General features: G+C 54.7%; 1 protein-coding gene across 1 annotated transcript in view; it reads left to right on the top strand.

Annotated features, from left to right (window-relative positions):
* The first annotated feature begins 996 nt into the window (after window positions 1–996).
* Window positions 997–12863, top strand: part of TYRO3 (TYRO3 protein tyrosine kinase) — a 15776-nt gene continuing 3909 nt past the window's right edge. The window contains 19 exon segments of the mRNA XM_006778068.2: window positions 997–1091; window positions 1093–1199; window positions 1505–1688; window positions 1895–1995; window positions 2714–2884; window positions 4339–4425; window positions 5139–5254; window positions 7180–7357; window positions 7981–8126; window positions 8627–8771; window positions 9113–9242; window positions 9323–9423; window positions 9705–9800; window positions 10140–10220; window positions 10675–10767; window positions 11133–11254; window positions 11918–12027; window positions 12195–12354; window positions 12562–12698. Of these exon segments, the coding sequence (XP_006778131.2) occupies window positions 1012–1091; window positions 1093–1199; window positions 1505–1688; window positions 1895–1995; window positions 2714–2884; window positions 4339–4425; window positions 5139–5254; window positions 7180–7357; window positions 7981–8126; window positions 8627–8771; window positions 9113–9242; window positions 9323–9423; window positions 9705–9800; window positions 10140–10220; window positions 10675–10767; window positions 11133–11254; window positions 11918–12027; window positions 12195–12354; window positions 12562–12698 (2345 nt within the window). The 5' untranslated portion in view covers window positions 997–1011.

Here is a 12863-nt window from a genome sequence, read left to right as displayed (position 1 = left end):
ATCTCGGGGCTCCCACCCCCAACTTTCTCTCGTCCGGGGCTCCTCTGTCGGGGTGGAAAGGAAAGGAGTGGGGCTGTGCGGTTAGCGGGGGCGTTTGCAACCGGATTCTCCCACCTCCATGTTCCCAGTTGTTTGCTCTCCCCTCCCGGTTCTGGGGACCCCATTCTGCCCACCCCGCACAGCAGGGTCTCTCTCTCTGGAACTACAGGGGCTGGGGCTGAGCACCCAGGAGGGACCACTTGTGTACAGTGGTCGTGAGGGTGCCGGGTGGCAGAACACGTCAGGGCATACTCTAGTGCCTGTGCCCACTGAGCTTCCCGAAGCCTGGAGTGTTGGGGGTGACAGCTGGGACCAGGTTGCTAGTCTTTGGGGGGTTAGCCTTGTGTTCCCAAATAGCCACGGAGGCAGTTGACAGCCACTGGAGAGCCCCTTGCAACACTCCGGATCCTCAAGTTTACACTACACACCCCTGGGACTGCTGCGCCTGTGTGGGTGTATGAGGCTGGCCCTTCTTGTCCTGTGACCGGTCGGGACAGATTAAGGTTTAAGGAAGAAACACAGGCCAGAGTGGCAGGCACCCAGCTGGCACCTTCTCTTGAAACCGCACTCCTTGCCATAGCCGCCTCTCAGGGAAGAGAAAGAGTGACAAGTGTTTGAGAGGTGTGCGTCTCAGAGAGTTTAGGATTTTTCTAGAGTCACACAGTAAAAGGCAGGAAGAGGCAGGACTGGATTTCAGGCATGTAGCTAGTTCACCTGCCTTTCTCTGCTTAAAAACACCAGGAGGTGTGTGTGTCTGTGTGCGCACGCACGCAGAGGGTAGTGTTCAGAGGGTGGCTTCTGTTGGTTTGAGAGTAGTTCAGGGGTCTTGGGCTCCCCATTCAGGCCTCCCCCCCACTCCCTTCTACCTCCTACCTTCCTAGCACTCGCCCCTGCACACATTCAGGTATTAATAGAGCAGGCGTCTGCCAGGAAGGCTGCCATGTGTTTGATCTGACGTGGTTTTGCAGCCATATGTTCTCCACTTCAGGGGAGCACCCCCTCCTTCCCGTCTTCAGCCTCCTTTCATTTGCCTGGGTGGGGTACGGGGCGGGGGTGCCAGCTACAGTGCAGGTCTGGGCTCTGGCATCTTGGGTGGAGAACTGGTTGCCTGTTGTACTGACTGGGTACAGCAGTCAATCACAAGGCGGTACCTGCTCCAGGTATGTGGGAACACCCCACTGGTTCAGCCTGGCTTGACTTCTTTTTGGTTTTGGGGAGGCATGGGGAAGAGATCACTTCCTTAGCGATGGGGGGAACTTGGCAGTGGCAGAAATGGAGAGTCTGTCATGTCCCTTCCCACAGCCCAGGTCTAAGTCCCTTCCACGCTGTCCTGCCTCTGCTGCCTTAGCCATTGGCTGAGAATGAGCCCTCTGACACAAGCTAGGTTCTAGAAGAGGATGGGGGATATTTCCAGAGACAGAGGACCTCTCAAGTGGGCTGACACCTTCTCCTTCCCACCTCATAGGCCTGAAGCTCATGGGAGCCCCGCTGAAGCTGACAGTGTCTCAGGGGCAGCCGGTGAGTCTCAACTGCAGTGTGGAGGGGATGGAGGATCCTGACATACTGTGGATGAAGGACGGGGCTATGGTCCAGGGCTTGAATCAGATGTACGTCTCAGTCAGCGAGCAGCACTGGATCGGCTTCCTCAGGTGCAGGACTGTGGGGGAAGGTGTGGGATGCCAGGCTGGGGACGCTGGGAGCTGGGGGCAATACTGATGCCCAGAGGTCTGTGGTTTCTTTATTTGGCCACCTGTGGAAACTTCCAGAAGTAAGGGCAGGCTGAGCCCATTGAGTCTGCCCAGCAGAGCTGCCCCCCTTGACCTTGGGAGGTGAGCCTGGTGTCCTGTTTCCACAGCCTGAAGTCAGTGGAGCGTTCTGATGCAGGCCGGTACTGGTGCGAGGTGGAAGATGGGGGCAAAACCGAGATCTCCCCCCCAGTGTGGCTCACGGTAGAAGGTGAGGGGGCACGTGGCTGTCTGCTGGTGACCACAACTCTGGAGAAGAAAGCTCAGTGGGAGAAAGATGCCTGATTGTACCAGGCTCCAGGCCCACCCCCTACATACATCACAAGATCATACCCACTGGAATCTGGCTATTTGAGAACCAAAGGGGCAACTAGGGCTCACAACTTATGGGATGCAAGTCAGTTTCAGTTGCCTGAACAATAGCCTCAAGCACCCATCTGGGGCTGGACCCTATTCTGCCAAGTGGCCAGGCCAGAAGGGGGAAAGCAGGGGGGAGGGGAGGAAGGATCCGCAGCTGTGGGAGCTCAGAGCTTTTCAGCCCAGGAAAACAAAGTGACTAAGAAAGTAACAAAGGGCTCTGAACTGGATCTGGGTCCTGCCAGCAGAACTCTGCTCAAGCTCCCGCCCACTTCTCCCTTTTTGCCCTTCTCCCAGCTCCCCACCCTCTGCCCCCTTTCTTGCTCAGAGAAGGACTGTCAGAGAAGGTCTGGGAAGGGAGAATCTGCCATGCCCAAGGGGACAGCATAAACTGCATCCTCAGGGGGTCAAAGAAGAGCTCTCCTGTCAAGCTAGTTCCTGCTGTGCCGTAGACCCAACCATAGGGCCTGTGGGACCTTCTGCAGCCAGGGCTTCAAAGAGCAAACTTGTGGTTTGGGCAGTTGGGAGCTGAGAGGTGGCAGGGCTCAGTCCCATGCTCCTTTTCTCCCCAGGTGTGCCATTTTTCACCGTGGAGCCGAAAGATCTGGCAGTACCACCCAATGCCTCTTTCCAACTGTCTTGTGAGGCCGTGGGTCCCCCTGAACCTGTTACCATTATCTGGTGGAGAGGAGGCACAAAGGTCGGGGGACCTTTTCCCTCTCCTTCTGTTTTAAACGTAACAGGTGAGCAGCCTCAGGAGGGCTTTTGAGCCGGGGTGGTGGGGCCGGCGGAGTTCAAATCTGCTTCAGTCACTGTTTGCTGTTGTGAGTGTCCAGAGCAAACCCCGGTGCTGGGTATGTGAGCTGTACCATTGCTGAGCTCATTAATGAGGTGTGCTAGGCCGGCTGGGTGGGCAGATTAGTGGTGACCCTGCTGTGTGTGCTGAAGGAGGATGCTGGAGCCTCTCTCCCTGGCTCAGTGCAGGCTGTGTACAGCTGGCCCTGGGAGATGAATTGGGAGGGAACAGGGGCACCCATTCTTCCTCCACCCCTCACTCCTCAAAAGAAAAGGAGCCAGGAACCAGCCCACGCAGAGCTAGGAGGAGTGTCTGGCAGACGTGCCTAGAAGACTAGTCTCAGGCTGCAGAGCAGGGAATGGCAGGGGGAAGGAAAATGGGGAGGGGAGGCCGGCACAAAAATACAGGGCCTCCTCTCCTAATGGCCCTTGTATTGTTTTCCTAAACAACGGTATCTGTGCATATCTCCACACAGTTAACCTACTGGCAGCCACACCTGCACATCCACCTGGACCCCAAGATCCTTGGGCACATACCTCACATGCCTGTGAGGCTCACTTATCTGTGAAAATGTTTCTGGTGGAGGCTTGAACTGGCCAAAAGAGATTGTTGTCTGAGCTTGGTGTCGTGTACTGGCAGGAAATGCCCCTGCCTCACCTACGCTCTCTCCTCTGCTGGGGCAGGCACTGATCTGCTGAGTCCCTTAGCAATACGAATCTTGAGACAAGGTGGACTGCAGGACCTGTTGGAAACAAGGGCAGGTCCTGTTTAGGAGATGCTGGGTTGGAGCAGATTGGAAGGGAGGTTGGGTTTCAGTTCTCGCTAGATGTGCGTGGTTGGGACCCTCAGGCAGCCAGCCTGATAATAAGCACTCCCTGAACTCCTACTCCACATACCACACTGCTAGGCACCACAGGGGATGGAGGGAAAACAAGAGAAATAGAAACCACCTCTCCAGCCCCCGAGGAATTAGAGACAAGACACCTGCAAAAGGAGCTGAGAACTATTGCCAGGCAAAGAATCTGCAAATGCAGCAATGGCAGGCAGAGCAAACAGAGAGGGGCTCTGGAATGTGCAATAAAGGAGTGGCCAGAAAAGGGAGGCAGTTCTGTGCTGTCTTCGGGAGCTGGGCTTGAGGTGGGAGGCGGGTATAGCATTTCTCAAGTGCTTACTGTGTGCTATGCACTTTCCGTCATTTGGTTCTCATCGTTCTCCCATTAGGGAGATGAGAAGACAGAGCCCCAGCCTTTGGATTTATACCCGGGCTCATTAAACTCCAAAGCCCCTGTTCCTCCTGCCGTACCCCACTCTCTAGCCCCTTCCTTTAGCTGGAGGGACTTCTAGTGTGGGAGTTGCTGCCGGGCGGGTGGGAGGGAGCTGACTGAGGTTTTCTGGCCCCAGGGGTGACCCAGAGCACTGTGTTCTCCTGCGAAGCTCACAACCGGAAAGGCCTGGCCTCTTCCCGCCCAGCCACGGTCCGTCTTCAAGGTAGGAGGACGGGGGAGGAGAGGGGTAGGTGAGGCAGGGGCATTTTCTGCGAGCAGTGGGGGAAGGCAGAATCTCAGTCCTGCTGGGGCCTGAGGATGAGGGGTTAATTGGCAGAGCTCCATTCCTAGTGGGAGCACCTGAGACCCTGCTGAGGCTGAGATGAGAATAGAAACCTGACGTCACAGCAGATTTCCCATCTCGAAGCAGAGCGCTTGGGAGGAGGGAGAGGGAGCCAGCAGGAGATGGTCAAGGCTCATGCCCAACCTTGTTTCTGCCAGCCCCACGTGGCGGGCGCGGGGGAGGGGAAAACAGCCTGGCAGGATGATAGAGGAGACCCGAAGGGCTGGTTCGCACAGAGGGAGGGAATGGGCTGTGGCTGCAGTGACTTGCTCTCCCAAGGCCTCCCTCCCCCACCTCCAACCCCACCCCCCACTCCCACTACCTTATCCTTTTCCTTGATCAGACAGAGCCCCTAATTCAGGGAGAGGTGGCCTCTCTCTCCATAGCCTAGGCACTCTCCCGGTATGAGCATCGTCTCCTCCTGGTTGCTTGGCTTGTCTATTACTGTGGTCCTGGGAGTGCCGAGTGGTCATCTTTAGTTTAAGAGGGGCAGACCCTAGGGAGGGATTGATTCCCATACCTTCTGTCCCCTTCTCTCATACCCTTCCCGGGCACTGAACTCCAGGGCACTGACTCTGAGTTCCCATCCACAGCACTGCCCGCAGCCCCCTTCAACATCACGGTGACAAAGCTCTCCAGCAGCAATGCTAGTGTGGCCTGGACGCCAGGTGCTGATGGCAGAGCTGTGCTTCAGTCCTGTACAGTCCAGGTAAACTGAGAGGGTGGGACGGGCTCTCCTGGCCGTGCCACGTTCATTCTGGCTGCCTTGGTGGCACTCTGTGGACAGGGGTATCACATTCGATTCGCTAGACTTGCCCATGGGGCCTGGCCTCCAGCTCTATTCAAGCGTCATTCCCTCACCTGTTATCATAGGGTGCTCTGGCAACCAGGTGGCTGCAGGTTGGCTGAGATTCATGCATTCTTCAGGCTGGAAAGCAAATCCCTAGAGTAGATTTGGGATGTCTGGAAGGGTTTTTCATGTTGACGAAAACCCAGACCTTTGATTTATCTGATACCTGCACTCTCATGCCTCACCTCCTAAATCATGCCAAAGAGAACAAGGGGACTAGGAGGGTGCTAAGCCCCAGAGAGTGAAAAACTTGGGTAAGGTGATATTGAAAACAAGAGGTGATGCAGGTTTATTTTCAGATGTTTACTCAAAAGGTAATGAGCCCTAGCCAGTTTGGTTCCGTGGATAGAGCGTCAGCCTGCGGACCAAAGGGTCCTGGGTTCGATTGCGGTGCTTCTCCCCCGCCCAGATCCTGGTCGGGGCTCGTGCTGGAGGCAACCAGTCAATGTGTTTCTCTCACATCGATGCTTCTCTCTGTCTTTCTCTCTCCTACTATCCCTAAAAATTAATGGAAAAATATCCTCAGGTGAGGATTAACAAAATAAATAAAAGTATTATTTTTTTAAAGGCAATGAGCACCTTTGAAACAATTTGAGGCAGTTCCCCCAGGAGAGGCCCTTGCTCTGGGCTCCACCATTTAGAGGACCCCACTCTGACCCTCCTTGAGCTGCACCCCTTTACCCCTTCCTCCTGGGCAAGTGGGACGGGCCTATCCAGATCATGAGGACAGCACCCCCGCCTCTCCCCATATCATACCGTACTCTAGACACTCAGGATTTCTTGTCTTATGGCAAGTCTGCTCCCGGACCTGTGTGGGCCTCTTCCTTGCTGCATCCTTGGGAGGGTATGGTATGTGCACCTCCATGTCCAACAGGCAGTCATTTGTGGGGGGATGGGTGCACATGACACCCCTCACGGTACAGATCTTTGTGCCACCACATTCTGGCTTGGGAGTCCAAGGATTTGGAGGATTATAAATGCAAACCTGACTTTCCAGGTTGATTTGAAGCTTTGTTTGTCAATATACTAAGAAATATTTTATTTAATAATTTGTTAGCTGATTTATAACATTTAAATATTTAGCCATATGGATCTCCATTTGTACTGCTGCCACAGGCTCCCAAAATGGGAGGTGAAGGCCTGGTTCATGGTGTCCCTAGGCTCCCAGCACCCTGCCCTTGAGAAGCTCTGGTTTTGAGGTGGCTGGCATACAAACAGTGCCAATAAGTGGTAACTACTCTAACCACGTTGTGCACCAAACACAAAGGGGCATGAATTTTCTGGAGTAGTTGAGAAAGGCTTTCACAGAGAAAGTAGTATCTGTGTTGTCTTAAAGCAGCGGTTCTCAACCTGTGGGTCGCGATCCTTTGGTGGTCGAACCACCCTTTCACAGGGGTCGCCTAAGACCATCCTGCATTATGATTCATAACAGTAGCAACATTACAGTTATGAAATAGCAATGAAAATAATTTTATGGTTGGGTCACAACATGAGGAACTATATTTAAAGGGCCAGAAGGTTGAGAACCACTGTCTTAAAGGATGAGTTGGACTTTGCTAGGAAGAGCAGGTCATTCTAAACAAAGGGAAAAGCATTTGCAAAGGCATGGCAGGTAGTGTGGAACCTGGTGTGTTATTAGAGGGGGGCTGGTGGGAAGGGGTGGGTTACACAAGTGTTTGCTGATAGACTTAGAGGAGGCATTAGCTCAAGTCTCCCCACCACATACTCATACCTATCCCATCTTTTGTCTCCCTCTACATTATTAGTTTTCTGCTTTTCTATAGGTGACACAGGCCCCAGGAGGCTGGGAGGTCCTGGCTGTCGTGGTCCCTGTGCCACCTTTTACCTGCCTTCTCCGTGACCTGGCACCTGCTACCAACTACAGCCTCAGGGTGCGCTGTGCCAATGCCTTGGGGCCTTCCCCATATGCTGACTGGGTGCCCTTTCGGACAAAAGGCCTAGGTAAGGAACTTCCGGAGCAGAATGGCTGGTCAGGGCTGGAGCGGGGGAAGGACCTTGTCAACTCCAGCTCTGGATGGAGTTGCCTGGGAGAGGAGCTACCTGAGAGCGGGCTTTATGCATCAATTGACAAACTCTGAGTGCCAGCAGCAAACTTAGGAACTAGATAAATCTTACCCCCATCCCATGCAGCTCTAGTTCTAGTGAGTGGAATAGATGAGCAAAGTAGATCAGATCAGATATAGAGGGCCCCAGGATGGTTTAGGAACTGATAAGGAAGGAGCCATGCTGGGGGAAATATCACTGCAGGAAGAGGGCACAATGAATCCAAAGACCCCATGGTGGGAACTTGTTTGGAGCTCTTTAGCAATTGCAAGGTAGTGAAGAATCTGGCTGAGGCCGGCACCAGGGCAGTTAAGAGGAAAACTCTGCCTAGCAGGGGCGCTGCCCTTGCTAAACCCTCCTCCCCAGGACATGGGTGAAGCAGTCAGAACTGGGAGACAAGCTCTCCCCGCACCTGTTGATCTCTTAACTGTTTAGTTCGTGGGGGTTGCTCCGTCGGTCTGCATGGGATGGTGATGGTGGGGAGGGCAGGGCTCTTAGCAACCTTCTCTTTTTGGGTACAGCCCCAGCCAGCGCTCCCCAGAACCTCCGTGCCACCCGCACAGACTCAGGTCTCATCCTGGAGTGGGAAGAAGTGATCTCTGAGGGCCCTTTGGAAAGCCCTCTGGGACCCTATACACTGTCCTGGGTTCAAGACAACGGAACCCAGGTAAGAGAAGCCGAGGCCTCCACTCTCTAGGTGTCCAGAGTCACTGCCGGGCCCTAAGGCCTTTGGCTTCAGAATGGCTGTCCTTGGTAGGCCTGGGAGTCTTAGTGGGCTGGGCCGCCCCTACCCCAGGAAGCCTGCTCCTCCCATCTTCCCCTACAGGCTGCACTTCTTATTGGATTATGTTTCCTGTTAGGGTTGCATCCATTGGCTACTTTGTGTGTAAAGCAGGAAGCACATTTCTTCACAAACTAGGGGGAGGGCACAGATAAGGCCTTTTTATCCACAGCCCAGTTCCCTCCCATCCCCCACCTCTGCATTCCAGGGACTGAGCCTTGTTTGTGTTCTGGAGAGGCCCCTGCCGCCTGAAGGGGCAGGAATGTGATAGCACTGCCCTGGCCCTGGGCTCCCATGTTCCCACCTAGACCTTTCTCTGCCCACCGGCCCCAGTTGGAGGCCTTTTCCTCTGACTCAGGTGGGATGGGGGCTTTTCTTGGCTGCAGGGTGAACTGATAGTGGAAAGGACCTGGGCCAACTTGACAGTCTGGGATCCTCAGAAGGACCTGATTGTGCGTGTATGCGTCTCCAATGCAGTTGGCTGTGGGCCCTGGAGTCAGCCACTGGTGGTCTCCTCTCATGACCATGCAGGTGAGTCCTACAGAGAGAGGGGACAGGAGGAGGGCTTTCAGGGGCGCCCTAGGAGGCTGGCAGCACCTTACCTTCCAATAGCCCCAAAGACTCAGAGTCAAGCAGTTGAAGCTAGGGTTAATATTTAAACGAGACCTCATTGTCCGGTTGTGCTGTAGGTCCCGATAGCCAGGGCCTGTCACTCACAGGGTAGGAACTCTCAGGCCTTCCTTTGGAGCCTTTTTCTACTCAGGTCCTTACTTGACTTAAGGGAATCTCTTGACCAGGCCAGACGGCCATCATCAGAAAGTTTTAAAGGGACTCCTTGGTGTCAGCCTACCTCATACCTCTGTCTCCCACAGGCCAGCGAGGCCCTCCGCACAGCCGTACATCCTGGGTGCCTGTGGTCCTGGGTGTGCTGACAGCCCTGGTGACGGCTGCGGCCCTGGCTCTCATCCTGCTTCGAAAGAGGCGGAAGGAGACACGTTTTGGGTAAGAGGTAGGGACACCGGGAGAGGAAGGTGATGGCTGCGGACCTTGGAGCTGACCCCAAGTCCCGGGTTTCCCTTTAGGCAAGCCTTTGACAGTGTCATGGCCGGAGGGGAGCCAGCTGTTCACTTCCGGGCAGCCCGGTCCTTCAATCGGGAAAGGCCTGAGCGCATTGAGGCCACATGTGAGTGGTGGGAATCGTTCGAGGGAAGAATGGGCTATCTTGTGCCCCTATCTGTATTCCTCTTAGTAATCCATTAATTTGACCAATATGTCTGAACCTTGATGAGGGCCCGGACACCGCATGGAAACGACATGCAGACCTTACCCTTGTGGAGACTGTCATTCTAGCTGTGGGAGAGCTCGTGTCTGCTCTGCGGGTGGAGGTGGGCGGACGAGGCACGCTGGGTTTGGGATCAGGAACCAGAGAGGCCCCTCTCCTTCTCACCACCCCCTCCCCAACAGTGGACAGCTTGGGCATCAGTGATGAACTGAAGGACAAACTGGAGGATGTGCTCATCCCGGAGCAGCAGTTCACCCTGGGCCGGATGTTGGGCAAAGGTATTTGGGGCTGCGCAGGGATTGGCATGAGTGGAGGTTACCGTGTGTGGGTGTGCTTGGTTGCTCCCGTCACTTTGAGGGTGTGAATTGGGGTTGGCTCCTATAAACAGGATATGCTTATAAACTCCCGAGTGTGGGATTCTTGAGGGAGTGGTAGCGGGGGACGAGGAGTGCTGATGAGGATCACTCCGGGCATACTTTGCTGTGGCTGTGGAAGAGGGAGCCTCCGCCAATGGCCCCAGAGTCTCAGGGTTTGTATCCCTGTAGAGGTTCACCTGGGGGGATGGGATGGAGGACAGGAGGGTGAGGGGACTCACCGTCACTTGGACTGGTTTGTAGGAGAGTTTGGTTCAGTCCGGGAGGCCCAGTTGAAGCAGGAGGATGGCTCCTTCGTGAAAGTGGCTGTAAAGATGCTGAAAGGTGAGTGGAGAATAGTACACGGGGAGTGAAGGCGTCACGTGGGAGGGTGAAGGGGTGACTGATCCCCAAGCAGGCTCTGCTGGGCCCTTAGACTTTCCAAGAGGAGTTAGCACTAACTGGGACGCCACGTGAATAATTCACAGACATGAACCCACACACGGTCATGCCTCAGCCTTTGCTCTCTGCTGTCAGCAGTGACTGTACTCTGGGCTCACGCAGAGTGATGAGAGCTGTGGTTGGTTGAGCTGCTGGGCTGTCCAAATGAAAGGCATTAGCAAGTGGAGAAGCGGTTAGATAGCACCACTCCTGTAGCAGGGTTTCTCCTGCTCATGGCCTGACTGTTTCATGGGCCCCCTGGGAAGCCCAGGACATCTGAAGGACAAGGCCTAGGAGTCTTGGGCCAGAACTGGGGGCATATCTTCCTCAATCCCTCCCTCCCATCCTTCTCTCCCAGCTGACATCATTGCCTCGAGCGACATTGAAGAGTTCCTCAGGGAAGCGGCTTGCATGAAGGAGTTTGACCACCCACATGTGGCCAAGCTTGTTGGTGAGCTTCTCAGGGGAGGCAGATACGCAATTAGGCTGGAGGGCGGCCTGTGGGAGAGAAGTTCAGACTCACCGACTTAGTGAGCCGATGGCAAAATAGCCAGGAGGTCCTGGCTGAAATTTGATCAGACTCCGGGTCCTACACCAAAGGCCTGCGCATGAAGGAGGAAGACAGAGAAGATGCTCCAGAGATCTGGGGCAGCCACAGGTCATCCTGGGTGGTCAGCAGGCCAGTAAGGAACTTGTGGGGAAAGAGGTAGCAGAGTCAGGGCTAGAGATAGAACCCAGCAGGTAGGGGCTCATGCAGACACCTGAGCCATCCTTTGACAATTATGTGCCCCGCACCCGACTCTCCCTTCTTCCCAGGGGTCAGCCTCCGGAGCAGGGCCAAAGGCCGTCTCCCCATCCCCATGGTCATCCTGCCCTTCATGAAGCACGGGGACCTGCACGCCTTCCTGCTTGCCTCCCGGATTGGGGAGAATCCCTTTGTGAGTGCCTGGGGTGGAAGTGGCCAGGAGTTAGAAAGGGACAAAGACCCTGGGAATGTCTCAAGCATTTGTAAGGATTAACTCAAGTAACAAATGTAAAAAAAAATCATTTTTGTTGTTGTTGGGGAGGGGGGGGGAGGGCCCGTTGAACTGGTTGGGAGAAGGTGGGCTGTGAGTTTGACTCTTTTTATGCTTGCTGGGAATTTTAGGCTGGGCAAGGACTTTTCTAGGAGAAGAGACCTGTGAAGCCCCAGATCGGGGGAGTCTTGACTCCTGGGCGCTCTGGAAGGTTTGCCAAAGCTTCCTTGCTTTGGGAAGCCCTTCTATCCCCTTCCTTTAAGTCAGTGGTTCTCAACCTTCTGACCCTTTAAATACAGTTCCTCATGTTGTGACCCAACCATAAAATTATTTTCGCTGCTACTTCATAACTGTAATGTTGCTACTGTTATGAATCATAATGTAAATACCTGATATGCAGGATGGTCTTAGGCAACCCCTGTGAAAGGGTCGTTCGACCGCCAAAGGGGTTGCGACCCACAGGTTGAGAACCTCTGCTTTAAGTGATTACAAGGATAGTCTAGGCTTTCTGGCCACGGAACCCCATTTATCCTGCCCTGGCTGGCTGGCTGGATCCAACCTGAGCTTGCTCTGTCTGCCCACCAGAACCTGCCCCTGCAGACCCTGATTCGGTTCATGGTGGACATTGCCTGTGGCATGGAGTACCTGAGCTCCCGGAACTTTATTCACCGAGACCTGGCTGCTCGGAATTGCATGTATGTAAATTCCAGGGCTCGGGAGTGGGAGGGAGTGGCTAGTGCTGGCTAATGGTCAGCTCTTGCCTGGGGCAGTATCTGCTATGCAAGGAGACAGCTTGGGAACAAAGATGCCCTGGCTTTAGTAAGGCCGCCAGCAGGACTCCACCCTTCAATCCTCCTCACAGGCTGGCAGAAGACATGACTGTGTGTGTGGCCGACTTTGGACTCTCCCGGAAGATCTATAGCGGGGACTATTATCGTCAGGGCTGTGCCTCCAAATTGCCTGTCAAGTGGCTGGCCCTGGAGAGCCTGGCCGACAACCTGTATACGGTGCACAGTGACGTGGTGGGTATGGTGGCATAATGCGGCTCGGTGGTAACGCCAGTGGTATGGACTAGCGTGTGGGTGGGCCTTTAGGATCCCAAGGGTCCCGCCAGGTCAGCGCTCTAGGCCTTGGTTGGCTTGCTGAGCCCCGAGGTGTGCTGGCCTCAGGGCTCTGCCTGGCTCAGGAAGCCGAGTGACACCTTTCCTCCCATCTTCACTCTGTCGCAGTGGGCCTTTGGGGTGACCATGTGGGAGATCATGACTCGCGGACAGACGCCATATGCTGGCATCGAGAACGCTGAGATTTACAACTACCTCATCGGCGGGAACCGCCTGAAACAGCCTCCAGACTGTATGGAGGATGTGTGAGTGCCCCAGGGAGGGAAGAAACGGGAACTTGGGGTTTCAGCTGATGGCTACCATCACAGCTGCTGGGCCAGTGGCAGCTCAGAACCTCAATTAGGCCTTTTCTTTCTTCTTCTTCTTCCTTCTCCTTCTACTTCCCCTTCCCCTTCCCGTCCTCCTCCTCC

The sequence above is a fragment of the Myotis davidii genome, unplaced genomic scaffold (assembly GCF_000327345.1).
Source record: "Myotis davidii unplaced genomic scaffold, ASM32734v1 scaffold46, whole genome shotgun sequence".
Lineage (NCBI taxonomy): Eukaryota > Metazoa > Chordata > Mammalia > Chiroptera > Vespertilionidae > Myotis > Myotis davidii.
This window is presented reverse-complemented; position numbering and strand designations above follow the sequence as displayed.